The sequence below is a fragment of the Lutjanus erythropterus genome, chromosome 9 (assembly GCF_056507025.1).
Source record: "Lutjanus erythropterus isolate fLutEry1 chromosome 9, fLutEry1.hap2, whole genome shotgun sequence".
NCBI lineage: Eukaryota > Metazoa > Chordata > Actinopteri > Lutjaniformes > Lutjanidae > Lutjanus > Lutjanus erythropterus.
Genome location: NC_139325.1, coordinates 14,081,237 through 14,108,154, shown reverse-complemented (window position 1 = coordinate 14,108,154; position 26,918 = coordinate 14,081,237). Strand labels below are relative to the sequence as shown.

General features: G+C 40.9%; 2 protein-coding genes across 2 annotated transcripts; one reads left to right on the top strand and one right to left on the bottom strand.

The window, feature by feature from the left end:
* Positions 1-514: 514 nt before the first annotated feature.
* On the top strand, positions 515-2,087 carry mdh2 (malate dehydrogenase 2, NAD (mitochondrial)). Its single transcript, XM_084726225.1, has one exon. It carries the CDS (start codon positions 515-517, stop codon positions 1,643-1,645), a length of 1,131 nt encoding a protein of 376 aa, XP_084582351.1. The 3' UTR covers positions 1,646-2,087.
* A 1,292-nt stretch (positions 2,088-3,379) lies between these two features.
* rspo3 (R-spondin 3) lies at positions 3,380-25,792 on the bottom strand. Its single transcript, XM_084726224.1, has 6 exons — positions 24,875-25,792; positions 17,380-17,574; positions 16,859-17,002; positions 16,573-16,719; positions 15,828-16,013; positions 3,380-4,467 (listed from the first exon to the last, which is right to left on the bottom strand). The coding sequence occupies exons 1-6, from the start codon at positions 24,972-24,974 to the stop codon at positions 4,250-4,252; spliced, it is 990 nt and encodes a 329-aa protein (XP_084582350.1). The 5' UTR covers positions 24,975-25,792; the 3' UTR covers positions 3,380-4,249.
* Between the last annotated feature and the right edge of the window lie 1,126 nt (positions 25,793-26,918).

The window sequence follows — 26,918 nt, the reverse complement described above, 5'->3', positions numbered from 1 at the left end:
AAACACTGCTTTTAAGTATTATGATATCTACAAAGTAACCTAAAACAAATTAAGACCAGTTAGCTACCCTGAATAGTTATTAACCTAGGTCCTAACATGGTCTTGCGTAATTAAATACAGTATACTGTCATAAATAAACGTTGGCCAATTCCCTGACGCTTTGTCTTATCGGTGTCGTTACCCTTTCCCTCCTCTCTTCGCAAAGGACTAATTATGGTATATTGTGTGTGTGTCAGTGGCGGTTCTAGACCAATGAGCTAGGGGTAGAGCAGGTAGAAGGGTAGGGGGCGTGGCGTGCGTTTTACGTGCCAAACGACCATGCGTGCACATATGTATAATTATAAATAAATAAATAAATTCAGCTATAATATAGATGTTAGAATATGTATTTATAGATGTCATTAATACAAGATGCATGCCAATCGGCGTATATGCCAATCGTGACAACATGCAAAAGTAGCCCAATTCCGCGGAAAAACCGCGGACCTGGCAACCCTGCCCTTATCCTCGACGCATGACAGTTCACTGTCTTCCTGTTCGCTCGTGGCTAGAGGACGTTGGTGTCACAGAGGAGAGGGGCTCTTCGCGTTTCTATTTTCACTGTAGTATCAAAAGAAGTCACAGAGACAAAATGTTCTCCCGCGCCGTGAGACCGACCGTCAGCCTCGCCCGGAGCCTGTCCACCTCCTCGCAGAACAACGCCAAGGTGGCGGTGCTCGGAGCGTCAGGCGGCATAGGCCAGCCACTATCTCTGCTTCTCAAGAATAGCCCCCTGGTGAGTCACCTCTCCTTGTATGATATTGCCCACACACCCGGGGTGGCTGCAGACCTCAGCCACATCGAGACAAGGGCCCAGGTGACAGGCCACATGGGCCCCGACCAGCTGGATGCCGCTCTGCAGGGCTGCGACGTCGTGGTCATTCCCGCCGGTGTGCCCAGGAAACCCGGCATGACTCGTGATGACCTTTTCAACACCAACGCCTCCATCGTTGCCACCTTAGCCGATGCCTGCGCCCGCAACTGCCCCGAGGCCATGATCTGCATCATTGCCAACCCCGTCAACTCCACCATCCCCATTACGTCAGAGGTCATGAAGAAGCATGGAGTGTACAATCCCAACAGAGTGTTTGGTGTCACAACCCTGGACATTGTCAGAGCAAATGCCTTTGTGGCAGAGCTCAAAGGCCTTGATCCAGCTCGTGTCAATGTACCGGTCATTGGAGGTCATGCTGGGAAAACCATCATCCCCCTCATTTCCCAGTGCACACCAAAGGTGGAGTTCCCTGCTGACCAGCTGGCTGCTCTGACCGGCAGAATCCAGGAGGCTGGCACAGAGGTAGTGAAAGCCAAGGCTGGTTCTGGGTCTGCCACCCTCTCCATGGCCTACGCTGGTGCCCGCTTCACCTTCTCAATCCTGGACGCCATGAATGGAAAGGAGGGTGTGGTGGAGTGCTCCTATGTCAGGTCCGAGGAGACAGAGTGCAAGTACTTCTCCACGCCTATCCTCCTGGGGAAGAACGGCATTGAGAAGAACCTTGGACTGGGCAAGCTGTCCGCCTTCGAGGAGAAGCTGGTGGCTGATGCCATGGATGAGCTGAAGGCTTCTATCAAGAAGGGTGAAGACTTTGTGGCCAAGATGAAGTGAACAGGGGCCATTAAGTTAGTTGAAAACAAAGAGCTGTGATTGATCATTTGTTCTGTCTTAACTTAAAAGGCATCTGGCTAAATCTCAAGATCTGTCACAGTGTTTCCTCTTTTGTTTTTGTTTAAGCAGTAGAGTCCTCTTGATTCAGAAATCATGGTTTTGACCATGGTCCTCTTTCCTGCGTATCATTACCTGTACCTTTTTAAACATGGCTTTATTCTGCACTTCTGATTTGTGGACATACTGTACTGTGACTTATCTATATTTTGCAAATGTCAAATTTAAACAAAATTTCATATATTTTCATGTACAGTCTGTATTAATGGAATGTTCTCTGCTGAATGAATGAGGGGAAATACTGTCATCATGCCTGTTGATGCAAGTAGATGTTACTGATGAGCAAAAATAGTCACTCCACCAATAAACAATTTAGCTTTAAAAATGATTCTTTATTTCTTCATTATATCATGCTAATTTTGGCTTGACAGTGTGTATGAAATTAATAGAGATGCACTGATCCACTATTTTTCAGATTCGTTCTGGTTCAGATAATTTGGATATCTGCCAGTACAGCTGCAGTTGCAGACTGTCTCATGTTACGTTCCAGCTGGTTCATGGTCCAGCACAAGCTCTGCTTGTATATGTAACGAAAAGTTAAACTTGCGTTATCTATAATTCTCTAAATAATTCAGATTATGGAATCTGAATTGTATGGATCAGTTGTGTTAGTCAGATATGTGATGAACGAGTTACATTAATATTGGCTATCTATTGGATTAGATTAGTCACAGCTCTAAACTAAGCCAGTCAAATGAGATCAAAGTGATTATCCTTCATTTCACATTTCATTTCTGGTTCATTGACACTTTATAGGCACAGAAAGAGTTAAGATATTGTTCAAATGCATACAACTTAATATTAGAGAAGTGATTCAAATTAATGATACACATTAATTAATTAAAATATCTATCTTACTGTGAAGTTGGTCCTACATGATGGTAGCTGTTACAGTTTGTAGAAAATAAAACTGGAAAATAAAGCTAATAGGCTAAATATTTGACTGCAGGTAGCCTGATTACTTTTAACTGCATGTTTGAAGATTCACAGTATGTGTTGGTGAAGAAGTTACAGAAGGTCTGTTAGAAAAGGTTTACAAAAAGTGATTGACTGTCCTTGTTGCCATGAACAAAACACAATTATTTGTGGTAATTTTGCACGTTTCTCAATTGCCATAGCATAGTTATTGTGACTTTGGTGGCACTAAGAGATGAATATCAGTAAGGCTGTCAAAAGTATTTTAAGTATCAATACCTTTTCAATAGCACATGATTAAAACAATATAGTATCAGTTACTTATAGTATCACCAAAGCTATAGCAAAAAAATATTTAAGTGTGATGTAATTCAAGACTGTATTTCAGACCTATTTTGTGTGCCTAAGACTTTTTTTTCTTTTTGCTGTGTTATTAAAGGAGGTATATTAGCTTTTTTAATGCTAGTATCAAAGTTTCAAATTCTGGTATTGTGACAGCTCTAGATGTCAGTATCTACACGTGTACAGGTATTACATAATGCAGCGCCGCACTACCATTACAGTTATCATCCTAATGAGTTCATGACAACCTTTTGACTAAACAACTGGTATCTGCAATCTGTACTGAGTTTCACGAACTCTGAGATGGTTTATGGCATGTTGATTGCACAAGATGGCAGTCAGAGGAGACACAGACACAGGTACAAACCCATTATAGTTTTATTTGACATACAGGTGCTTTTGGTTCCTAGTCAAGGAGCTTTACTGAGAGCACAGATTCCATTTACACAAAAAGAAAAACCAATAGTATATTAGATTTATCACTTATCTGGATAAAACTACCATTTTGTCCAAGACATACAGAACACATGTTAATGGTTTTCAGTTTTTTGACCATACTCCTTTGATTCACAGCCTGCAGGCTCTCCTCTACATCTGTCATCTGCAGTGATTATGAGAATGTCACAAGATGGCAATAGCAAACTCGCTTTTATTTTTTCTTTACAAATTCTGCACCAAATAAAATAAAGTAAAGAGATCTAAAGAACAGGAACAACAATAATAAACAATTGTTCTACATAATGTTGCAAAATCTACATTCAAAAACCAAGACGCGCAATGTTGTACCAGGGCCCCATTAAATAACCATATCAACAAGCACATAGTAGAACGTCTTTGTCTCTCTGTCCATCTGTCTGTCTGCCAGTCCTCCACGCAGTCACAGACATTTCTCACTTTGTTCTTCAGTCCCAGCAGCAGTCTCAGCAGTGTCTTTCCAACAGAGACACTCTCTCAGTGGTGGAAGTGAAGGAGCAGAGGCTACAGGGTAGAAAAAATGACTTTTTAAAGTCCATAGTGGCCCAAGCCTTGTGGCTGAATGTGCCCCATCCCGCTTGTGCATAAACATTATTTTCAAATCGTACAGGTAGCAGCAACACCCCTGCAGAGAGGGGTCGAGGGGGTGGGGGTGGGGACAGTGGGTGAGGGTGGGGGGAGTTTTGGAGGAGGGAGACTGGGAGGATAAGAGGAGAAGGAGGATGGGGAGGTGCTAGACTTCGCCTGTCCAGAGCACTACTGTATGAGGCCGATTTCAGGGGAGACTGGGTCTGTGTCGTGGCCTCTGCGGTGCCTGTGCTCCGTTTTGTTCCTGTTATCAGAGTCTTCACGTTCTGCTGGGTCTCTCTCCCTGTCTCTCTTCCTCTCCCGTCGACCCTCGAGGTTCTCCTTATCTTTCCGGTTGTTGCGATTCCTCCGTTCTCTTCGCTCATTATTCTTCCTCCGTCCTCCTCCTAGAAGTTGAGGAAAATGACATGATAGAGATTAGTAAAGCAGAAGAGAGGATGAAGGTCTCTGTCTTCTCCAAATCAGTTTCAAGTACTTTATTGTCATATACACAACAATAACAGTGAAGCAGTGCTCAAACAGCACAGAAAGCACTTAAAAACTGTAGTTTACCAAACTCTATGTGCTTCACAATGAAAAGTAGAAAAACTACATCTTAACTACTCAAAACTAAAACTTCAAAAAGTAGTTGAACTACATCCAGATGTGCCCTCTCGGTTGCCTCTATGGTCAATGAATGAAAAAATACCCCCAACCCCTGGGGAGAAAACATTATCCAATAGAGAAAATGCAGTATAGTGCTATATAGACTAGAAAATTAGTCAGTCGCTACATTCCTCTAAATTGTTAAATAGTTTGTTTCCTGTGTGTTTTTATTACAGCAATGTAGATGTGCTTTAAGTCTCATATAAAACTATTTTAATCGACACCAAAGATTAGAACAGTGTCACCATAAATGCATCATGAATTTTGGCGTGCTGTTCCCCCACAGCATACAGCCGATCCCCTTTTTTTTGTTTTTGCACCTGCCTTTCAGAAAGCCTGGGTATACCACCAACCATGCTCTGGTTCTTTAACTGGTTCTGGTTAAGATCCTTGGAATCCAGTAAACCAGCGAACATCTCTACCAGTTTTGAGCAGAACCACTGTCATCAAGGATGTCATCAACAGAGGGCATTGCAGAATGGACAATATAACACACTATAAACATTACTGTACATGTAGTTTTCCTTTTAAGTGCGCTATGGTCTGTGTTCACCACTAGATGGCAGTCTTTAATCACAGACAGCAGCTCCCTCCCTGTGATGAGCAGGCCATTGTCCAAAATAGAAACCCTTTAAATAAACCCCCAATTTATCTGTTCTTGCAACACCATCTCATAAACAAAACCAAGAGTTTTGGAATGCTGAAGGTTTATCTCTGCTTGGCCTACAGTTATTAATGATAATAACAAGATCCACCCCCAGGGAGGTTGGAGACAGGACCTGCAAGTGAAAGCAGAGGAGGCCCTTTCCTGTTGTTGTACTGCTGCTGTTCATGTGTGAGTGGAACGGAGCAGCACGGCCTGCTTGGCTGGTTGGCCGGCCAGTCGGGGATTGTGAAACTGCTGAAGTCGGCAGTAGGCACAGACACAGGGAGAGAGAGAAAGAGAGATAAAGCCAGAGAGAGAGAAAGAGAGAAAGAGATCTCTCTCTGTCTCCCTGCTGTACACTCATCCTCTCCCTGTCTGTTCATTAATCAAGTGAGGCCTCTGGTTGGACCAGGGGGTCCCCCCCACACATTCTGGACTAGTGACACCAAAGTCTACCTGCCCACTGTGTTTCATCTATATCCCTGGTTTCAAAAAAGGTGGGACACTGTAAAACCTTTTAAAAACAGAATGCAATGATTTGCAAAGACTTTTCAACCTATGTTTAATTGATTACAGTATGAAGAAAAGACATTTAAACTGATAAACCTTCTGTTTTTTTGTAAATATACATTCAATCTGAACTTGATTCCTGCAACAAGTTAGAAAAAAAGTTTGGACAGAGGCATGTCTACCACTGTCTTACATCACCTTTTAATTTAAAAACACTCAGTAAGTGTTTTGGAACTGAGGATGCTAATTGTTTAAGCTTTAAAAGTAAAATTCTTTCTAATTTTTGCTTGATATGTTACTTCAGGTGCTCTGCAGTTCAGAGTCTCTGTTGTGGTATTTTGTGCTTCATATTGCACCTTACATTTTCAGTGGGAGACAGGTCTCGACTACAGGCGGGTCAGTCTATTATCTGAACTCTTTTACTATGAAGTCACACTGCTGTAACGCATTCAGAATGTGGCTTGGCACTGTCTAAGCAGGGACATCTGTGAAAAAGATGTCATCTGGATGTCAGCATTTGTTGCTCTAAAACCTGTATGTACCCTTTCAATATCAATGGGGCCTTCACAGATGTGACAGTTACCGATGTTGCCATGGGCACGAACACACCCCCATACCATCACAGATGTTGGCTTGTGAACTTTGCACTGGTAGCAATCTGGATGGTCCTTTTCCTCTTTAGCTGGACAGGACGTCTATGATTTCTGAAGACAATGTGGAATCGTCAGACCACAACACACTTTTCTATTTTGTGTCAATCCATCTAAAATGTTTGTGGATATTGCTGATATATGGTTTTCACTTTGCATGGTAGAGTCTGAACTTGCATGCTTTTCCGAAGTGAGCCCATACATACAATCATGTCAGTTTTCATTGTAGTGCCACCTGAGGGGTCAAAGGTCCTTGTCCCCTTACAGAGATTTCTCTGGATTCTCTTGATCTTTTAATGGTATTATGGATTGTACATGGTAAAATCACAGAATTCCTTGTAATTGCATGCCGAGAAACATTCTTAAGCTGTTATTTTCCCATGCACTTTTTCACAAACTGGGGAACCTCGCCCCATCCTTGTTTGTGGATGACTGAACCTTTCGAGGATACCTGTTACCAGTTAATCTGTAGGAGTTCTCCAAGCAGGTGTTTTTGAGCATTCCACAACTTTTCCAGTCTTTTGTTGCCTCTTTCCTAACTTTTTTGAAACATGTTGCAGGCGTCAAACTCAAAATAAGTGCATATTTAGAAAAAAAAAACCCATAAATTTTAACCATTTGAACATTAAAATGTTTTGTCTTTGTATTGTTTTCAACTGAATAGACATCCAAAAGTATTTGCAAATCATTGCATTCTGCTTTTATTTACATTTTTACAAAGCATCTCAACTTTTTTGGAATCAGGGTTTGTAGAAATATTAATGGACAGAAGATGGACGGTGTATGTGAACATGAGCACAAACACAGTGTCCAGAGTGTTCACTTTGCAACACAATGCAAAGTAAGTTTTAAAAAAAGAATCAAAATCAAGATGGTGAAGATAGGTGAGCGCATGGATGGATGGACAGATGGAGTAATCTGGTGCACTGACTCATTCGGGGTCTGCCCCCTGTCCTCTATAAACACAGGAAGTCCCCTTCGCTCTCATTGTTTTCTTTGCCCTGACACCATTTACAACTATTTACAAGTTCAGTGGATTAGTCATACTGTAGCCCCCGTGCTTTTGTCAAGCCAGAGGAGAAACCTAATCCATGCCAGTGTTGAGATGATTAGGAGAGTGTTTATCAAACCAACCTGCATTTGGTTAGTTGGAACAGTTTCTGATGGGCTTTCTGTAAACTGTGTGTTGACATGTGTGTAATGGTCCCCAAATGAGACACCTTTGGATGTTTTGGAACATTTTCAACAGACATTTAGCGCATTTGCAAAAGCCAAATTTTAAGGACTAATGTCACCGAGAGTTTGAGACTGGCAGTGAATGAGAGGTTGACGTTTGGGACGACAAATGTGAATCTTCCACTCAGTTTATGAACTTGAATCAGTGCCTGCAGTGATATAGCTTAATTTGAATGCAAATGTTTAAGAAAAGCTTCCACATTTGCCTTAAGTGAAAGTGACACTGCTGTTAAGAGAACAGTGAGGACATTACCACTTAGTTGTGTTTTGACTTACACTTGTACAATATGCCGTAAGTACACATACTTGCAGCACATTTCACAATACAGTTTTCTTAATAAATCTGTGTTCCATCTGGAGATGTTACTGTAAGTGTTTCAGGGAATACACGTGTCTTTAACTGAAATTTATCCAAAAGTGAGCTTAATAGGTTTGGCCACAATTGTATTTTGCACAGACAAATTATTTTCACTATTACTTAATACTGAATCTACAGAAGAACATTAAGGCCACATGTGAAAAATTTATTCGAGTGCTGACTTTATTCCATAATTGTGACTTTAAAGGTAGAATAAGAAAGATTTGCCAGCTGTTGTTTGTAAATGCACCAGAAAGATAGTTGGATGGCTGCGTTTCTGCAGATGTAAGCACCAAATCACACTTCTGGCAGGTCATGGGAGAACCTGTTTTTTGGGAAGATTCCTGAAAATGCCATTACACTCAGAATTCTAACTTTATCCTAATAAGTCTGATTCTGTGTCTAAAAATCCCTTTATATTGTTTAGTATGTAAGTGTTGTGAAACCAATATTTCCAGGATTAGAGTACGCAAGCACTGGATGCAAGGACAGCATCATTATCCCAATGTGCAATGCAGTAGTGACAACAACAACAGCATAACAGACAAGGTGGGCAGTGACCACATCGATTTAAATCTAAGTAAGGTTTCACTTTGCCTGTCATCCCCAGTAAAACATTTCCAACCATGAAGGAGTTGCATCCAAAAAGATGTATATTTTTGTTTATTTATACAAAAGTGTTGATGATACATATTTTGGGTATGTAGTGCATCATATGTGATTTTGATGCAGTGCAGAGTTTAAAATCAGAATTAAGATCAGAATGAGTTATGACTGTACTGGAATCATTTTGTAAGCAGGACGATGTTTTTTCAGACATGAAGAAATACAGTTATGTTTATTACTCAAAGTTGTTTCCCTTTTTAGTGAAAGTGTTGTCTTCAAACTATTACAGGGATGTTGGCACATTCTGAATTATTCTAAATGTTCTAAAAAGGGAAACGATGCATCATCCCTTAAAGCAGGGACCAAAATTAGCACCAGCCACTGGCCAAATGCTGGCAAAATATGCCAGTGACTTGATTCACTCAGCAGCCAAGCAAACAATGTTAGTGGCTGGTAAAATTTGAAAATTCACTAGCCATTTGGCTGGTGGACAAAAAAAAAGTTCATTTTGGGAATTGTTTGACATTTTGGGACAAACTTTACGCTGAAAAGCTTTCTTGAGTTAAATGAGATGGTCAATACCATGTTTATGTCCGTGTTCAACATTACATTGTAGCCTGGAGGTGATTAGCTCAGCTAAGCATCAAGACTGAAAATGGAGGGAAACTGCTAGCCTGGCTCTAGAAAGTTTAACAAGCCAATTACAAACACAGGGTTCATGGTATAATTATTTCTTGGTGACCAGCAGCCAGGTGCAGTGACTCCCTTACATTTCTATTTGTGTTCAGATTAAACAACCAAGATGCAGTGTGTTAATTAGTGAGTTTTAAAACTGCTGGTGGGCAGATTTTGAAACCTTAAACAGAGCTGATTCCCCTCATTTCTAGTTTTTGTGTTAAGCTAAGCTAACGGTCTCGTAGCTCTAGCTCAACAGACTTAACAGACAGATAGGAGGATGGCACCAGTCTTTTCATCAATTCAATTATTGCTGAGATAGCAAATAAACACATTTCCCAAACTATTACTTTAATGTACCTTCAGTTGATGTAACTGCCAAAGCTGTGAAGCCACTGTAACATTTATTTGACCCCAAGCCCTCAAGCACTGTCTATTTTGTTGTTGAGCAATAGCTAATAAAATTGAGCACTGTCATTTGCACAAGGATTGGATACACTGTAAAGGATTTAATACAACCAATTCAGTATGAATACGGACATTAATTTCAAATTATAGTAAATCTGGACGCATTCAAGAAGTCTGTAACTTTTGGTTCCACATACAATCAATGTCACATTCAGTACACAAATGACAAGTATTTGTCAGCAGTGCAAGTTTGGAACATTTGCTTTAATCTTTAGTTAATGTGGGGGATTGTATGTAGGACTGTTTTATCCTCTTGATCTTGTGTTATTCCTCTGAAATTCTGCCTACACATTTTCTGTGGCTGTAATGTCACTTCTAGAAATCTGATGCAGAAAATTCACAAAGGACAGGAATCAGTAAACTGTACTGAGAGGACAGAGAGGCCTTACTGGGTGGGACACTGCACACTGTGTGTGTGTGTGTGTGTGTGTGTGTGTGTGTGTGTGTGTGTGTGTGTGTGTGTTGGTGTGTGTGTGTGTGTGTGTGTGTTGGCACAATGAGTGAGCAAGCATGATAGTGAAAGAGACATAGAGCGGTAGAGGAGATGAATAACAATCCAAAGATAATTCTGAATGAACTAAAGAACAAGTTGAGAGTAGGAAACAGACATCAAGTGAGAGGGGGCACTGAGAGTAAGGGGAGGTTTGTGTGTGTGTGTGTGTGTGAGAGAGAGAGAGAGAGAGAGAGAGATAGAGAGAGAGTGTGTGTGTGCGGTTGGAGGAGCACTGTGTGTTTTATGGTGGCACATCCTCCGTGGCAGGCGTTCTGTCGTCCGGGGAGCTTTTGGCGGGAGCCAGGCTGGGATTAAAGGCTATGGGCTGTCCCACAAGTGGAATGCCTGCCGCATGTCCGCCAGGATGTCATGAGGGGGGCTCTGGGTGTGTCAGAGTGTGTGTGTGTGTGTGTGTATCAGTCCCCCCTTACTGACTGGTTGATGCTAGCTTGCTTAACTGTATGTGTCTCTGTGTGTAATAGGTCTGTGTGTCTATTTGTGTGTGTGTGTGTGTGTGTGTGCGGGAGTTAAAGGGTTTGCAGAGGGCATGCAGTCTATCTGGCTACAGAGATAGAGAGGTGAACAGCAGGTCCATTGAAGGACAAATTAGCCAGCATTAACTTGAGAGAGATGGCGGCGGATGAGGATGTGTGGGTAAACATTCACAATCTCCTGCGATGGATAACGCAGGAACAGAGCCAAGTTCTTCTCACTCTGAGCCTGAATATGTCAGCATGTTTCCTAAAGTTTTACAACTTTTCTGTTGTGATATCTTGAATTTAAAACACTGTGCAGAGGTCAGGACCAACTGGAAGTTGTGATTTTGCAATGTGTCTGTAGAAATGGAGGCAGTTACAGCTGGAGGCTTAACTCTACACTTAAAGGAATAGTTTGACATTTTGGGAAATGGTCTTTCTTGAAAAGAGTTATATGACAAGATTGATACCACTCTCATATCTGTGATTAAACATTAAACTGGAACCTGGAGTAGATTACTGTTATTTAGCACAAAGACTGTGAGCAGTATAAACAAGCTAGCCTGGCTTTGTTTAAAGTTTAGATAATTATAATTAGTGTGCAACTCCCCATAGAACAACAACTTCATGTTTTCTGTCAGTCAGTGTGTGGATTAAACAAACAAGATATGTGTAACTTAAAGCTTTAAAGGTGATGGTGGGCCTGTTTTCAAAAATTGGGGCAGACATGCTAGCTGTTTCCCTGTGCTTTGAGTCTTTATGTTAAACCATGCTAACAACCTGCTGGGTCATATTTAACCGATGAACAGTGGAATCGATCATCTCATTGGACACTCTGCAATAAAGCTGTTGTGATTCCCAAACTATCAAACTAAACTTAAACTTTCTTTAAAGACCCTTTACAATGAAAATAATGCTTTTAACCTTGTTAGCATGGTCTTATGGTGTTTTTATACACTAGAAGACATATTACGAGTATACAAGTAGTTAAAGCCATGGCTGAGCATTTCCACCTATGAACATGGATTCAGACTGGTTTCATACGTAACATTCCTAAGGAACCAATCCCATCAACTTATGAGGTGGGACTTTCCATATCTGCCAAGACAAAACGACGGGTATCAGAGGAGAAGCTGGGCGTAGCTGCGTGTTGATATTTTTGGTATTTTTGCAAGCTAAATTTTACCATTTCCAAGACCATGGGAGATGCGTGTTCTGCTTTCAGTTGCAAAGTTTCAAATGTAGAAATGGTTACCCTTCATGTACTACTAAAACATCTCAAATCTGAGCAAAATGTTTGCAGTTTATTTGGAAAAATCAGACTCCCATCCAAACTTCCAGAGTTTCCAGTAGTCATTTTCCAGATAATTGTTTTGGAAATTTTACCTTAAAACAGATGGGTTTTGCCACAGAACTTATACTGAAACCTGACACTGTTCCACCCATTTATCCCGGGGACACAGCAAGTACAAGCCAACATGTTGGTCAACCAAACCAGGAAGTTTATTTTTCTTTTACCCGTTGACTGTGTCCAACAAATCTGCGGTATCCTAGATATTGTTAGCTAATGTTAGCCTGTCAAGTTACATGATGAGATTGATCTTGATTCATGTCAAATGCTGGCAGGACATTTTATATGGCTTGGGGATGTTGACGAAGAAAGTTAACGTTACTCAAACGTTACTCAAAACAGTTTGTCAGATAGCTAAGCTGCTCAATAACTGCTTGATTCCACTAGGCACAGCTGCATCACGTTATGGTTGCACCACGGCCCCTGGAGCTCATCACGGCCATTGTAGACAATGCTTGTCATTCCACTAGGAGCGCCTCAGTGTGTCCCAGAAGCGGCTCTCCGTCTGCTCCATGGAGAATATGCGTTTATTTTTAAAGGACGGTGCATCAAGCTGCACAGAGCAAATTGAGCTGGGCAGGAAGTCAACGCAGAGTGGAATCAAGGCGTTAGATGATGGCTATAGTCTAGGTCTCAAGTCACCGGCAAACTGCTGGTAACTGTGGTGTAGATGCCATGAGTTAGTAAACTCAGTTGGCAGCCCTGACACAGCCTCTGAGACCGATGGAGCCAGTTTGATGACAGGGAATACAGCATCAAGGTGATTTACAGCGGCTCTGACTCTGGGATTAAGGAAACTTAAAAGTAGTGTAAAGTAGTAGTAATATATGTACAACCAACAGAAGTAACAGTATGGCAAAAGAGGACAAAATGAGCAACTACTCAGTAGACTCATGTGGAGGAGTAAAGCGATGTAGCAAGGAGAACGGGAGGAGGAGAGGCCGTACAGAGGGGGAGGAAAAGGCAAAAGGAGAAAATGCAAAGGAGGAGGAAAGGAAAAGCAGGAGGAGGATGTATCAGTGTCTGAGGGCTGCTGGAGGATTACTGGGGGCTCTCTCAGGTCGGACCACTGACCCCCTAGCGTGTGCAGAACGTAAACAGCGAGGAGAGGACGCGCCGGAGCAGATAATTAGCCTCTCATTCACCACAGATGCTCTTGGAGCTTGGGCAACTGAGTAATCGCAAACAACTTTGTTAAGTTATTGTTTGGTTTCTTTCATTCTTTCTTTCTGTCTTTTTCGTTCTTGCTTTCGATTCACCTCCCTTCTCTCTGTATCCCCCCCACCCTCTTTCACCAGGCTCAGGCTAGATCAACAGAGCCGTCGACTCCACACTAAAGTCTCGGCCCCGACCCGACTGACTGGGAGCGCCAGCAGGGAGCTTATATGGGGGTCTATGTTTTCTTTGGTGTGGTAGGGAGTGTGTGTGTGTGTGTGAGAGTGTGTGTGTGTGTGTGTGTGTGGAGGGGACGAGGATGGGGGAATGGATCAGTAGAGAGATACAGATAGAAGTGAGGGGGAGAGGGATAGTGGGGGTGACAGAGGGCACATTTCACAGTCTGCCTTACAAATCACGTCGACCCAGTTGACTCTCTTCACAAATTACCACCAGGAGCAACGGCTGCGTAGTTATTTTAGTGAGACAAAGATGGTATGTGTGTGTTTGGTGTGCCCAAGTGTGCATTTGTCTGACTTGTTTGAAATGGAGAGGGTGTATCTGTATCTGGATGTGTGTGTTGGTCTGCATGTGTGTGTGTGTGCGTATGTGTGTGTGTGCGTGTGTACGTGCGTGTGTGTATTGGCAGCTGTGGGGATAAACCAATACTGATCCCCTGGTCGCCGCGTGCCTCCCAGGGGGAGGATGTTGATGTTGAGCTGGCTGTTTCTGCTCCAGAGTCAACTGCTTTTCTGCTGCATCACACACACACACACATGCACACAAACACGCACATGCACACACATACACACACACTGTTTGTTCTGTAAGTGTGAGGCCCCAGGGGGCTGGATCTCAGCCTTCTACCCTGTCTGCGATCTGTCATTTAACACTACAGAGCCCAGGCTAAAAAACAACCAGCCGTAGCCGCCGACCAGCTCGGTAACCGCACATACGCAGCACACACAGAACACAAAGCGATCGTAAATGCGCCACAGCATTGGGTTTTATAAAGAGTCGAGTCCGTCTGAAAGCAGTTTTCACTCTGTTCATTAGCAATGATCACGCTATCCCCTGTTTACTAGGAGCAGAGAAAGCGGTTTGACTGTTTAAAAATCCAAAGAGGTCTTGTGGGAAAACACACAACATACCCGTTGCAACATCACACATGTGTTCGCCCCACTGTCCTCACTCTGACCACAATGACAATCCTCTGAGTAAACAGTCGTAGTCCTGAGCGGAAGAAGGACCAGCTCTGATTGTACAAGCTAGAGCAGCAAGGTCTGGAATTCATATCGTGCCATGTGTCACAAATTCAGTGTTGGCAGAGAGCGTGATGGGTCATCAACAACTACAGTAGACAATGTGCAGAATGTCCCCATTAAAAAAATTTGGTTTTTAGTAGTTTATAGAGCAAACCCATTTGTGTTCTTTTCAGGGTTTTTTCAAATGGAATCGCTCACTCAGCTGTTAGCAAAAAGCAGTGATGCAGGTTAAAGCGCTCCTTTTCCCTCCCTCAACATAGGGGGTCACACCGTCATCACGCAGAAACCTACTGTATGTCAGGTGGGAGAACATTTTTAGCAGGGGCTCGGGAAAATAACATTTTGATGCCAGAAGATACGTACAATCATATTTTGAATGTTCAGATTTGAATACATAAAGAACACTACTGGGAGACTACAGAATGATGTAAAAAACTCATTCTGTAGTATTTTGTATTTTTATATCAAAATCATTTTTCATTCCTGTAAAACAAAATATGTCGGGTGCTTATGTAAGCTAGAGCAAACCAAGTTCAACCAATAATATCATGACATCCACCTGTCAATCAGTCTTTTCAATCTTAGCCAATCATAGCCATGCAGAGCTAAGACTATGATCCACCTCAAACATTTACTGTTTCCCCAAAATACCTGGGGTTGGGTGGGTTACAAGGGTGGGTTACAAGCCCACTGGGTAAAAGTTATTTACTTTGTGGAAAGTGGTATCTGTGACCCTGTGACCATCTGTGCTCAAAGCATTTTACAGCAGACAGTTTCAACAACCAACGTTAGCTGCATGAATAAAGCACAACTTTATTACTTGTACAAAAACACAACTTGATGATTCTATCCACTGATTTCAGTGAAACTAGGTTGTATATGCCTACTAGTTCTCCCTCTCATGTCCTCCAGCTTTTCTGCTTCAACACTGGATCAGAGTTTCTGTTAATTTAGCTTCTGTTAGTGGGCAACAGAACAGGTCTCAGCAGCCTCCCAGTGAACACAGTGTCTGAGACTGACAGGGAATATAGTATCAATGTCATCTACAGAGTTTCCCAGTGAAAAGAGCTTTACTTAACTCTACTAGCTCTACTAGCTTTACTTCTTGGCAAACTACATTTGTAGCGTGTTCCCTGATTCCTTGTGGACTTAAAACACGTGGCACACAAACACACTGCAACTTTGCTACAGTATCACTGTTGTTTTCTTTACCTGGACATTTCCTCCTCTTCACCAGGCACTCTTTGATCTCTGAGATCTCGGGGCAGGGGTTGCCAAAGGGTGATGGGTACTGAAGGACCTGCCGTGTGCGGGTCTCCTGGCCGCGCTTGAACCCACAGGTTCTACCGGACCGAGAGCAGGGGCTCCACTCACTCCACTCACCCACCTCGCAGTGCACTGAATTGAAAGACAAGTGGGGAGTAGAAAATTTAGTGTTTAGTTCTTTCACTTTGTGTATTCAGCTCATGTTTTCTCATTAACTTAACAGAAAATACGTTTTATTTGTTCAAGTTAATTCAACTTAAACTTCTAGTATTTATTTTCAGAACACTTAATAACTTATAAAAACTAGTTCCTTTAACTTGAAGTCTTTTGACTTAAAATGTTGAGTTGAATGAATGTAAAGCACAGAGTTCAATCAAGTTATGTTTACAAAGAAACATGATCAGTATATTAGCAGACTTCCCAGCATGCATTGTTTGAGTTAAAACTCTCCTGAGACCCTTTAAGAAAGCATGGATATCAGTGAAGTTTATACAAATAGTTAATATTTACAGGATAACTTCTTTTCTAAAATTTGAAATGAGATTACCCCCTTTTTTTCTTCTAGCTTATTTGCCAGTTGTAGCTATTCTACATCAAGGGCCATAAACTTGGCATGGCTCTTACCAGTAGGACTGGGCCCTACCAGTAGGACAGGTATCTTGGCCAGTTATTGTTTTCACACAGGACTGACCTTGTGCTGCGCACTCCATGAGTTTGTCATTGGGCTCGTAGTCCTCTGGACAGACATGGTGGCACCTGCCACTGAGCTGGTACAGGCCTGTTCGGCACCGTGTACATGTGTCACTGTTCACACACGACTCACACTCTGCAGGGCACTCTGCAAAGACAAAAGTTATGTATCTGTGAGTATAGCAGCCAAATTTAATGCAAAAACATGTTTTATGTAAATAGAGTTAGATAAAGGGTAAACCCGTGTTTATCATTGTCACTGATAAATGTAAACTCTAAACACTCACTGGGAACACACTCCCTCTGTGTGTCGCTGCGGACCAGCCCCTCAGGGCAGTTCTCCTGGCACTTGCCCAGGTGAAGGTAGAATCCTGCTCGGCAGCGTGTGCAGAAGTTCTTGTTGAAGCAGGAGTCACACTCCGACCTGCACTCTGACAGAGAAACACAGACCCACCGCCAGCGTTTATTTAAACCGGACAAGTTATCGAGTGTGTTCTGCGCGTTAAATATACAGCATGTCAGTGTTTGTGTGTGTGTGCATGTCTCACTGGCAATACAGTCAGGGACATAGGCCACTGCTGTCAGATTGATACTTTACAGGGTGACTTGTGATATCTGATTTTAAGTAAATGATAATTTAATGGCACCAAAAGGAAACATACTTAACAAGTTTTCAGTTATTTGAGTACATACTGTGTGTAAACAAAATGCCATATTTCACAAACAGGTCCTGAGGCTGTTGCTTGTAAAAACGTGCGTATGGAGGGAGGACATATATTTTGACAAGACCTCTTGTGCTATTGCTTACTTGTGCAGGTGTTTCTTTCTGGGGAGCGTGTGCCGTAAAAGCCCGGAGGACAGGACGTCATGCACACCCCGATCTGCTTCATCCCAATCCTCTCCAAATGCATGAAGAAGCGCGGCTTGCAGGACAGGCAGCCATTGTAGTCAGAGCAGGTCAGACAGCCACCCTGCTGGCACCCTGAGCTCACACCAGAGATCTCTGTTGACAGGAGCAGGAGGATTTCAGCTATGAATTTCACATGTATTAATACAAAAAACTAAAATAATTAGATTATATTTTTAAATGATGAAAGGGGATAACTACTCTAAATGTGTGTAGTTTTTGTAGAAATCACAGTACTTGTTAAGCCATAGTGCCCCAGTTTGATGCCAGAAACTTTGGAGGTGTGTGTTGAAACCTTGCTTGTAAAACCATCCTCACTCTCTTTCAGAGCTCATAGCAGGAATTCATTTTGCTCTTAGTGTCCACATGGGACGCAGTAACCTTCTGGCAGCACACTGGAACTAATTTAGCAGTAAAACATTCAAATAAGGAGATAAGGAAATAAGACAAAAGAAATCAAAACCTGACTTGTATTTTTCTAAATGGTTTAATGATTTTTTTTGGCATGATGCTGTGCAGAAAACCTTGGTGAGGCTGATAACTTCATCTAGAGAGTTCAATCCAGATCGTGGAAGTTATAAGGATTTGCATTTCTAAAACTTCAGTGATAGCACTAACTCTTGATGCACTGTTTTCATGTTTCATGGTGGACCAACAATGTTACATTAAGATATTAGTAAATGTTGCATCTCACATATCACTTTTCAAGGGGAATAAACTACTCTGTAGGTTTATGTTGTACAGTCAGTTTTGTAGTGAAGACTGCATCTCTTAATATGCTCCATATTTGTTCACTAGCAGACCTTGAAAGCTCTATGTGTGGCAGTCAAGATGGCAGTGAAGATAACAAAAACAGGGATTCATTCATGTCGTATCGTGTCTAAGTTTAGTGCATCATTGCATATCGGGTATGGAATTAATATAAGATGAGATGAAAATATGAATGTCAGTTTTCGAGCCACAGAAAAGGCCAAAATGTGGCCTGCAGCAGACGAGGTACAACCATTGTTTTTAGCCAAGCAGTTGTTAATGACTTGAGGCTCCTCCTGGCCAGTTAAGAGGAGTGAGGAGTCAGTCTTTGCTATAAAGCAGAGCAGTCAGTTTTTCAAGGTTCTTCAAAACTTGTGAATCACTGCAACCACAAGAGATCATTGAGTCATAAAAATGCACAAAGAATATTGGGTCACCTGTATCACGAAGGGCTACTATATCACATGCTCAAGTATTGAATTAAAGAATCATATAACACTAATCACTTACCGTGTGGTTGATAGCAGAGTGTTCATGACAGCTATTTAAACTGTTTACAACACATTTCATGTTCATAAGAAGTGCAGGATTTAGTTGATGGTTTAGTTACAGTAGGTTTTTATCCCCCTCTCTTTACTAATTTGTGGGATGATCCACCAGACTATGTGTGCCATAAAAACTGTGGTTGTAGATTTTAATCATTTCAATTCTATGTTGAAAGCCCTGTCACAGACACTTACAGCACGTGTATTTCAAAGTGATAGTGTGTTTAAGTAATGATTTAAAACTCACAGGTATATGCAGTGCTAGCAGAATATTAAAGAATTACAAAACAAATGCAAAGATTATAAAAACACAGGGTTTAAAGTCTTAAAGAACTGACAAAGAAATTATTTCTATGTAATTTCTTCCTGTCAGTTTCCTGGAAAAGCTTGTATATCAACTTTTTCAGTATCTAATTGCACTTAGGGGACAAAAACAGTAACAAAGAGGGTTTGGGTGGTTGGATGAAGATGTGAATATGCTCTGAAAGAAAACCAGCAGACATGCATGACAGGTCCCATGATGCTGGGCAGTTTAGAGAGGATGTTTTAAGCGTTTGATCCTGGTGTTTCAGTGACAGTATGACCGTTTTTATGAGGAAATGTGTTTAACTCACTCCACTGTTTGAAATACAATGTTTTAGTTAAATCCAGAAAGTGGTACAAGGATTGGGGGGATGAGAAAATCAACCCAGGGACAAGCATGTTTGAGCTTACTTATATGTCTGTAACAGGAGTGACACCTGTGACAAATAGTCAATACAAAGAAAAGGTTGTTTTGGTGCTCCATTCCTAGAGGCATTGTTTGGATAAAGTTGCAGTAGTCACACATGGTAGGCAAATCAAAAGCAACCCCTGTAAGCGCCCAAGGAATTGGTTTTCCTCATGCCACAGGTTTAAGCTGGCCCTCTTCCGTCTTCTCTAAGTTCGGGGGGTTTAGCTGCCAGTTTACCATAGATCACGGATACTTTGTTTGAAATATCTCGACAATCTTTACAACTGCTGTCCATTTGCCCATATGTGTTCCTGCCAAGCTGGCCTGATTCACAGAAGTCTTAAGACGCAGGAATTTGGCCTTGCCCTTGCACTCGCACCGACAAAACCTCAGTTGGACAGTGGTATCTTGCATAACATACCAACAAAGTCGCATACGAATAAACACATTCACATGCCTGCACACTCACAAACACAGATGGTTCACGGAGAAAATAGAACCGTGCGGTAAAATAGAAGTAACCTGTAAAAAACATGTTGCCTTAAGTATTAAATATTGTCTACCACTTCATATCCATGACTTTATAATCTCTATCCTATGTTTAACTTTAAATCACAATCTAAATCAACCCATCTTCATCCTCCAGTAAGCTGACATGTCTTGATAAACTATATGATATACTCAACAAATATATAAATGCAACACCTCTGATTTTGCTCCCACTTTTCATGAGTTGAGGTAAAAGATGTAAGACTTCTTCTATGCACACCAAAGGTTTATTTCTCTAAAACTGTGTTCATACATTTGTTAAAAATCCATGTTAGTGAGGACTTCTAAGTGATACACAAAACAATGCCATTCTAAAATGTGCAGGTGGGAATATAATGGCAATTACTGGTTGACTGGCTGACAGTGGCTGGTTGGAAAATTTTAACAAATTGACCAGCCCTACTATAGATACCATTTTCCCCCCAGAAGGGCATGACCCACCCTGCTCTGCCTTTGATTGGTCACTACTCACCACTTTTACTGGTTGGGTTGGTTAGCTTTAGGCATGAGGAGTGATTGGTTCGGGTTCGGGTGAAAAGTTTGCAAACATACTACAGTTATCCATTACTGGCTGTATGAGGCGCTACCAGAAAACCTTTTTAGTACGTGGTTTATGCTGTGAAATGGTCACACTTAGGGTTAGGTTCAGGCACAAAAATTAGTCATGTAAGTTTAGAACAATACAATATGTTGTAATAACTATGTTATGTTACATACGTCACATGACGTCACTAAAGTACCCTGCAAGATAAAAGTCACATGACGTTTTGTACTTTACAGCTTTTAATAATATTTTGGTTTCACCAATCCTGATGTCCTGTGTGAAAAATCCTGTGTTTATTTTAGCATTTTTGAATTACTTAGTAATATATTACTGTAATATTATTAATTTTGTACCATAATGAGTATTGTAAGGGATTACAAACAGTAATTATATTACAGTCACTATTTGAAGTAACTGTGAGTTACTAGTTACTTTTTGACCTAGGTAGTTCATCCCATGACTTGTATGTATGGCAGGTCACATCAGCTGCTCGCCAAAAATCTAAATGAATTATGGAGGATGACAGACAGGAAGAGAGGCATATTTTCCACAAGTGGAAGTACTGTCATTATTTTAAGCATGTTTGGCGAGAGAATATGTGGTGATTGAATCTAATTTGATGGTAGATTTGTTTCCACCACGGCTGACTTTGGCCAACCAGCAACAATAAAACTTTCTGAGTGTTAACAGTTCACTGCATCAACAGTTCAGCTTTGGAGCACAACTGGAAAGACAAAACAAAATTATCAATAAACAAATGGCTCAATCTGCTAACAGATCATGCAAACTTAGAAAGGCTCACAGAAACCCTACATGACAATCTGACACTATTCCATAATACCTGGTCTCCATTTCTGCAGTTTGACCAGAGCTCATTCCTCTTTACTTCAGTCATTCACATCTTTCCAACACCAGTATGACAACTTGTTTAATCAGCGTCTCTATTTGCCACACCTGTCAGGTGGATGGATTATCTTGGTGAAGGAGAAGTGCTCACTAAAACAGATTTTCACAAAGTTGTAAACAAAATTTGAGAGAAATGAACCTTTCATGTGCACAGAAGAAGTCCTGGATCTTTCACTTCAACTCGTGAAAAATGGGAGCAAAACCAATAATGCTGCGTTTATATTTTCATCAAGTGTAATTACTACTGTTAACGCCCAAGCACCCACATGCCTTCACTTTTGGATGCATCATCACGGACAGGAAACTCGGAGCTCGGGTTCTGTCTCTGCGTGGTAAGTTTGACCAGTTGACTTGATGGTCATTGACTTCCAACTCACTCTTACCCCCTTCTTCCCGTCTGAAGTCTGTACTCATTCACCCCTTCACCAACTAATCCCTCCATCCTCCCGGTTATCTCTGGAAGTGTTACATATCTGCATCCTTGGAGGAAGTTTAGATTCTTAGAAGCACTTGTCAATTAATGGATTTACTCCTTAAAGAAGAACGTGAACTACACCGTCAGCTTTGACAGAAATGTATATCAGTTATATCATAGCTGAATATGTGCACTGCAAGATAAATGTATTATCCTTTTCAGTCCATAAGACACATTTTCAGCATCTTATCTTGAACAAAAATGAATTCAGATTTCACAAAATTCACAGATTTCACTTTTCCTGCTTGGTTTCTTATTTGAAAAGCAGTGTTAACAGAGCTCTCTCAGTAGCTCCCCCTCTCACACAGTGTGTTGAGAGGCTCTTTAATTTTGTTTAGGAGGAAATAAACATTTAAAAGAGAGAAACTATGTGCCCTGTTGCAGTGAAGAGTAAAAAGCAGACACTACATTGACTATATATCCTACATTGGCACAGCACTAACACAGATTTAACAGGGAATAAACAACACTCATACACACTCTAAAAAAACAAAACTATTTCTTTTAACTTCCTTGAAGATGTGAATATGCTGAATATACTCCCTTAAAATTTGAAGTTCATTGAATTTGAAGAGACAAGTTGAGGTAATTTAGCAATGAATAAAAACATTTTAAAAACTTTTTGTCCATTTTAATTCAGTTGAACTTGAGAAATTATGTTCAATAAATTTACGCAATTAAATTGAACCAATAAATCTTCAGCCACACTTAAACAAATTAGTCTGGTAATAAACTGATCATGTTTCTTTAGAAACTGAATTTAGTTCGTCAAACTCCTCAAAAGAGTTAGAAAAACTGTGTTTATAAGTTCCAAATTGTTTGAAAATAAATACAAAGATATTTAAGTTTAATTAACTTGAACAAATAAATGAGAAAAGATTAGTTAATTCCTCTTAATTCCTGTACATTTCTTTGTGTTTAACTTTACAACAACAATCTATATAAGCTGTGTCACACTGCTGAACAGCAAAACGATCCAGACTTTGTTTCTCTGGTCTGACCTAAACTACTCTGAACAGAGCTGCCAAAAGCAGCACTCCAGGACCCCTTTAAAACTACATAATAAACACACCATTAACCCCCAGATGCTGCAACTCTTTGCTCTTTAAAAAAATGTCCACTTTGGTGGTCATGAAGAGAAAAAAATCACAACAAACACAAATAGCGCTCTTTTTGAGAGACATCAGAGTGAGAGAGAAGTTTGAGCCCCAGGTGGCAGGGATGAAAACATCACCTCGAAGGTCTATTATTGTAGATCACAGACAGTTTTCAGCCACGCTGGCAAGCGATACATGGAATATTCCAGTTATCTTCTAGCTCTTCTCTAACAGAATTAGTCACAGAGCACATCTGGAGACCCTCAGTGATAAAGTGTGTGTAGGAAGAACAGAAAAATATACTTTATTGATACTTGTTTCATAGTGTCATGGAAAAAGGGGTCATAGCTCAAGAGATGAGACATAATGTTGGAACCCATAGTGTTGGAGATATACGACAGATAAAATACCATCACACACAGCATGGAACATCTCTGGTGTTGTCAAATTTGCACTAAGTCAGGTTTTGAGGCATATAATAAGATCAAGATGGGACAAGATTGATTTCACATTATGATGCTGAGCTCAATCTCTGACTGGCATGAGTGTGAAGACCTCTCTGGGCTAACATCAGAGGAAACCTTTCCCCATAATTTCTATAAAGCGGCAGTACAAGGAACATAAATTGAACATGGAGGTTACTTCTCCAAATATGGGAACTACAGCTGTGAATATCCATGTGAACACTGATCAGCCCTGATACCCAGGCAGCCGCCTGAAGTCTGCAGCTCTGACCGCTAGAGAGCGACGAGAACCAGGAGGAGACTGAGCGCACAGAGCAGCGGCTGCACGCTTCAGGTGAAGGACAGAACAATCAATTCATCCAATTAAAGTTCGGGGGAGACTTATCAGAAGTGGATTAAACGTAGTAAAAAGACTTGAGGTGTCATGGGACCATACAATCAAGAGCTGGAGATGCGCTTTAATTTGGCGAAATCAACCAATTTAAGAATAACTCACCACCTTATTAAACACTTTGAGTACATAAACCTCATAATCCAGATGTTGTGAGTGTGGGAATGAGCGATAATATGTCCATTATATTGAAAAGCTTTATAATCAATTATAATCTGGGAAATTACTGGGCTACAATCACTTTTAGTCTCCCAAAAGTGAATGAAGTTTTGATCGTCTTCTTTAAAGTGTGCTTTCATAATCTGTCATGATAAATCTTTAATAATTTACTTTGATAATCCACAATAATAATCAATAATTAGCTTTAATGATCAATAATAATTTGGGAAATCACTGTTTTAATCTACCAAAAGTGAATTCTTTAAAATATACTTTAATAATAAATAATAATGAGCTTTAAATAATTAACTTTGATCATCAATAATAATAATAATGACCAATAATAATTAACTTCAATACTCAATAATAATCTGGGAAATCACTTTTATAATTTAATTAATTGTTTCGTCTGTTATCGTTTTCTTTTTAGTTATATACTGGAGTGAGAAAAAAACGCCCATCAAGGATAAACTGCAATAACTCATAAGAGTGGAGCATTGACCAGTGTTCCCAGTTAGGTGCCTGCGTAGGATTGTTTTGGTGACCTACAAATACAAGTCTACCAGTTTTAAACTGTAAAACTGACCAAATTTTAATGTTTCAGTCGTGAATTTGGATATTTAAAAAATAACTGATTATCAGCTTTGTTGGATAAATATGTAGAATTCAGGCTGGAGATGTTTGTGAGTAAATTAGGGCAATAAATGTTGAATTAAAAATAAAACAAACAAATGTAAAAGACACAAAGACCTTAATGAGTGTGTGCAACAAACTCCGGGCAGCATCCCACCGCACTTTACTCACGTTTATGTTGCCGGTGCCTGGAGCTGCTGTGCTGCTGACAACCAGTGTAATCCATGCAGTGCAAGATGATCAAAACAAAGGAGATCAGTTGTAATTGCATAGTAGCCCAGAGGTGAGACTCGTAAAGCTAATGTCAATGTTCACTTATTGGATAAGATTCCGTGTTCTTCCCCCACAGACGGAGGCAGAGGGTGGAGGGTGGATAATTCCTAGACACAGCAGCAGGACCCCCAGCTATGTGGTGGTGATATGTGGTGATGGTAGTTAACGGTGGCCCAATGATGCCTGGGCCGCTTAGACTGTAACATCCTGGACAGGAGCCAGCCAGACTGAGTCAGGGGACCGTTATCCGTGCCGTGAAGAAGAACATTCCCTCCAAAAATCAGAAAACAAACAAACACGCCAAAAAGCGAGATTCTCATCCGGTGCGCGCAGGAGGAAAACAAAATCAACCATTAGTGTCGGTCAAAAAGATGAGTAGAATTATTATTACTGGCTAACATGACTCTCAAAAAGTTTCAGATGTAATATCCATGCGTGGAACTCCAGATTGACCTCCCCGTCTCTCTCAGGGGTGATGCGCCGTGCGTCCCGGTGTGTGGATACCCTTTAATGTGCCAGGCGCGCTGAGGACCTCGGCTTCATCAGCATCAGCTAAAAAAGTAAAAGCTACCACAGGACTAACGTTGGTAATCACATAAAAAAAAGACAAAGTGTAAGTTGGAGGTGTCGTAGTTCTTTCGGCTGTCAGACTCACACCTCCTCTCCTCTCCTCTTCTCGCTGTCGGCTGCTGCAGCAACTGAACCAAAGTAAATCTCCGCAGTTTCAGCGCTTTTGTGCTTTGCGTGCAGGACCCATTCACTCCCCTCCTGCCGGCCGGCTGATGACTTCAGCCCTCTGCTGTCTCTCTGTGTCTCTCTCTCCCCCTATGAGCTGCAAAGTTTATTTAGAGGGCAAGCCCCCCCTGCGTCAGAGATAGACAGAGAGAGAGAGAGAGAGAGAGAGAGAGAGAGAGAGAGAGAGAGAGAGAGAGAGAGAGAGAGAGAGAGAGAGAGAGAGAGAGAGAGAGAGAGAGACAGGGAGAGAGAGAAAGAGAGGTTTTTCATCCAGGGGTTAGAGATGTGGATTGAAGCTTCTCTCTGATTCCTTTCTGTCACTGTGCTCCCAGTGATGCTTTAAATGTTCATAGTTTAACATGAACTCAATGTAAATATAGAAATATTTACAGAAATATATTATAGAAATATTTATCCATAGTTAAAAATAACTGACAATAGTGTAATTGAGGACCAGGAGGGCGGCAGAGGGGGTGATTGCAATGCTGCAAAAGTGCCCTCTTGGATGCCCCTATGGTAGATAAAACATGATTAAGTGTCCTTCAAGTGGAGAAAATGCGATGCAGTGTCATATAGGCTGCACAAGATGCTAGAAAATTAGTTGGTCAATACATGCGTAATATTAACATTAATATTTCCCTGTGTGTTTTTATTATAGCGGTGTAGTAATTGTTGTACTTTAAGTCACATAATAAAACTATTTTATATAAGTATTTTGATAAACCAGGGTTTGGCCTTTTGGTACGCAGCTGATATCTGTTTTTTCACCTCTGCTCCTTACACAGTCCACCACTGATATTTGTATGAAAATGAATTTGCAAAGCTAACAGAAGTCTTTTCCCATAGTATTCATATTTATAATCAGTAAGGCTCTTGAAAATAATTTTAATTAGAAAAATTAAACACATTGTGGACACGATCCCAGCAGCCAGATTAAATTAAATTTTGAATGAAAAAAATGTTATGACATATCAAGATGTCATTTTACATCCATCGATTCCTCCTCTGACACCTTTCCTGTGAATGTTTGTATGGGTTTGTTTGTTCAAAGACAGAGAAAAGGTGACAGGTCACTCATTCTGACTGAGATTCTAATTTATCTCACCACGACAATGTGAGATTAGCATAATTATTACTGAGTTTAGATTTTTTTCAGGGTGTATTTGTGCAGATGTTTATAAAATCACCCCAGAAACAATAGTTTCTG

Coding starts and splice junctions, on each gene's coding strand:
- mdh2 (XM_084726225.1), top strand. CDS start 515: ATGACAGTTCACTGTCTTCCTGTTCGCTCGTGGCTAGAGGACGTTGGT.
- rspo3 (XM_084726224.1), bottom strand. CDS start 24,974: ATGCAATTACAACTGATCTCCTTTGTTTTGATCATCTTGCACTGCATG. Junction 16,720..16,858: donor ACAGAGGGAGTGTGTTCCCA/GTGAGTGTTTAG, acceptor TTGTCTTTGCAG/AGTGCCCTGCAGAGTGTGAG. Junction 4,468..15,827: donor GAAGAGGAGGAAATGTCCAG/GTAAAGAAAACA, acceptor CTCAACTTCTAG/GAGGAGGACGGAGGAAGAAT.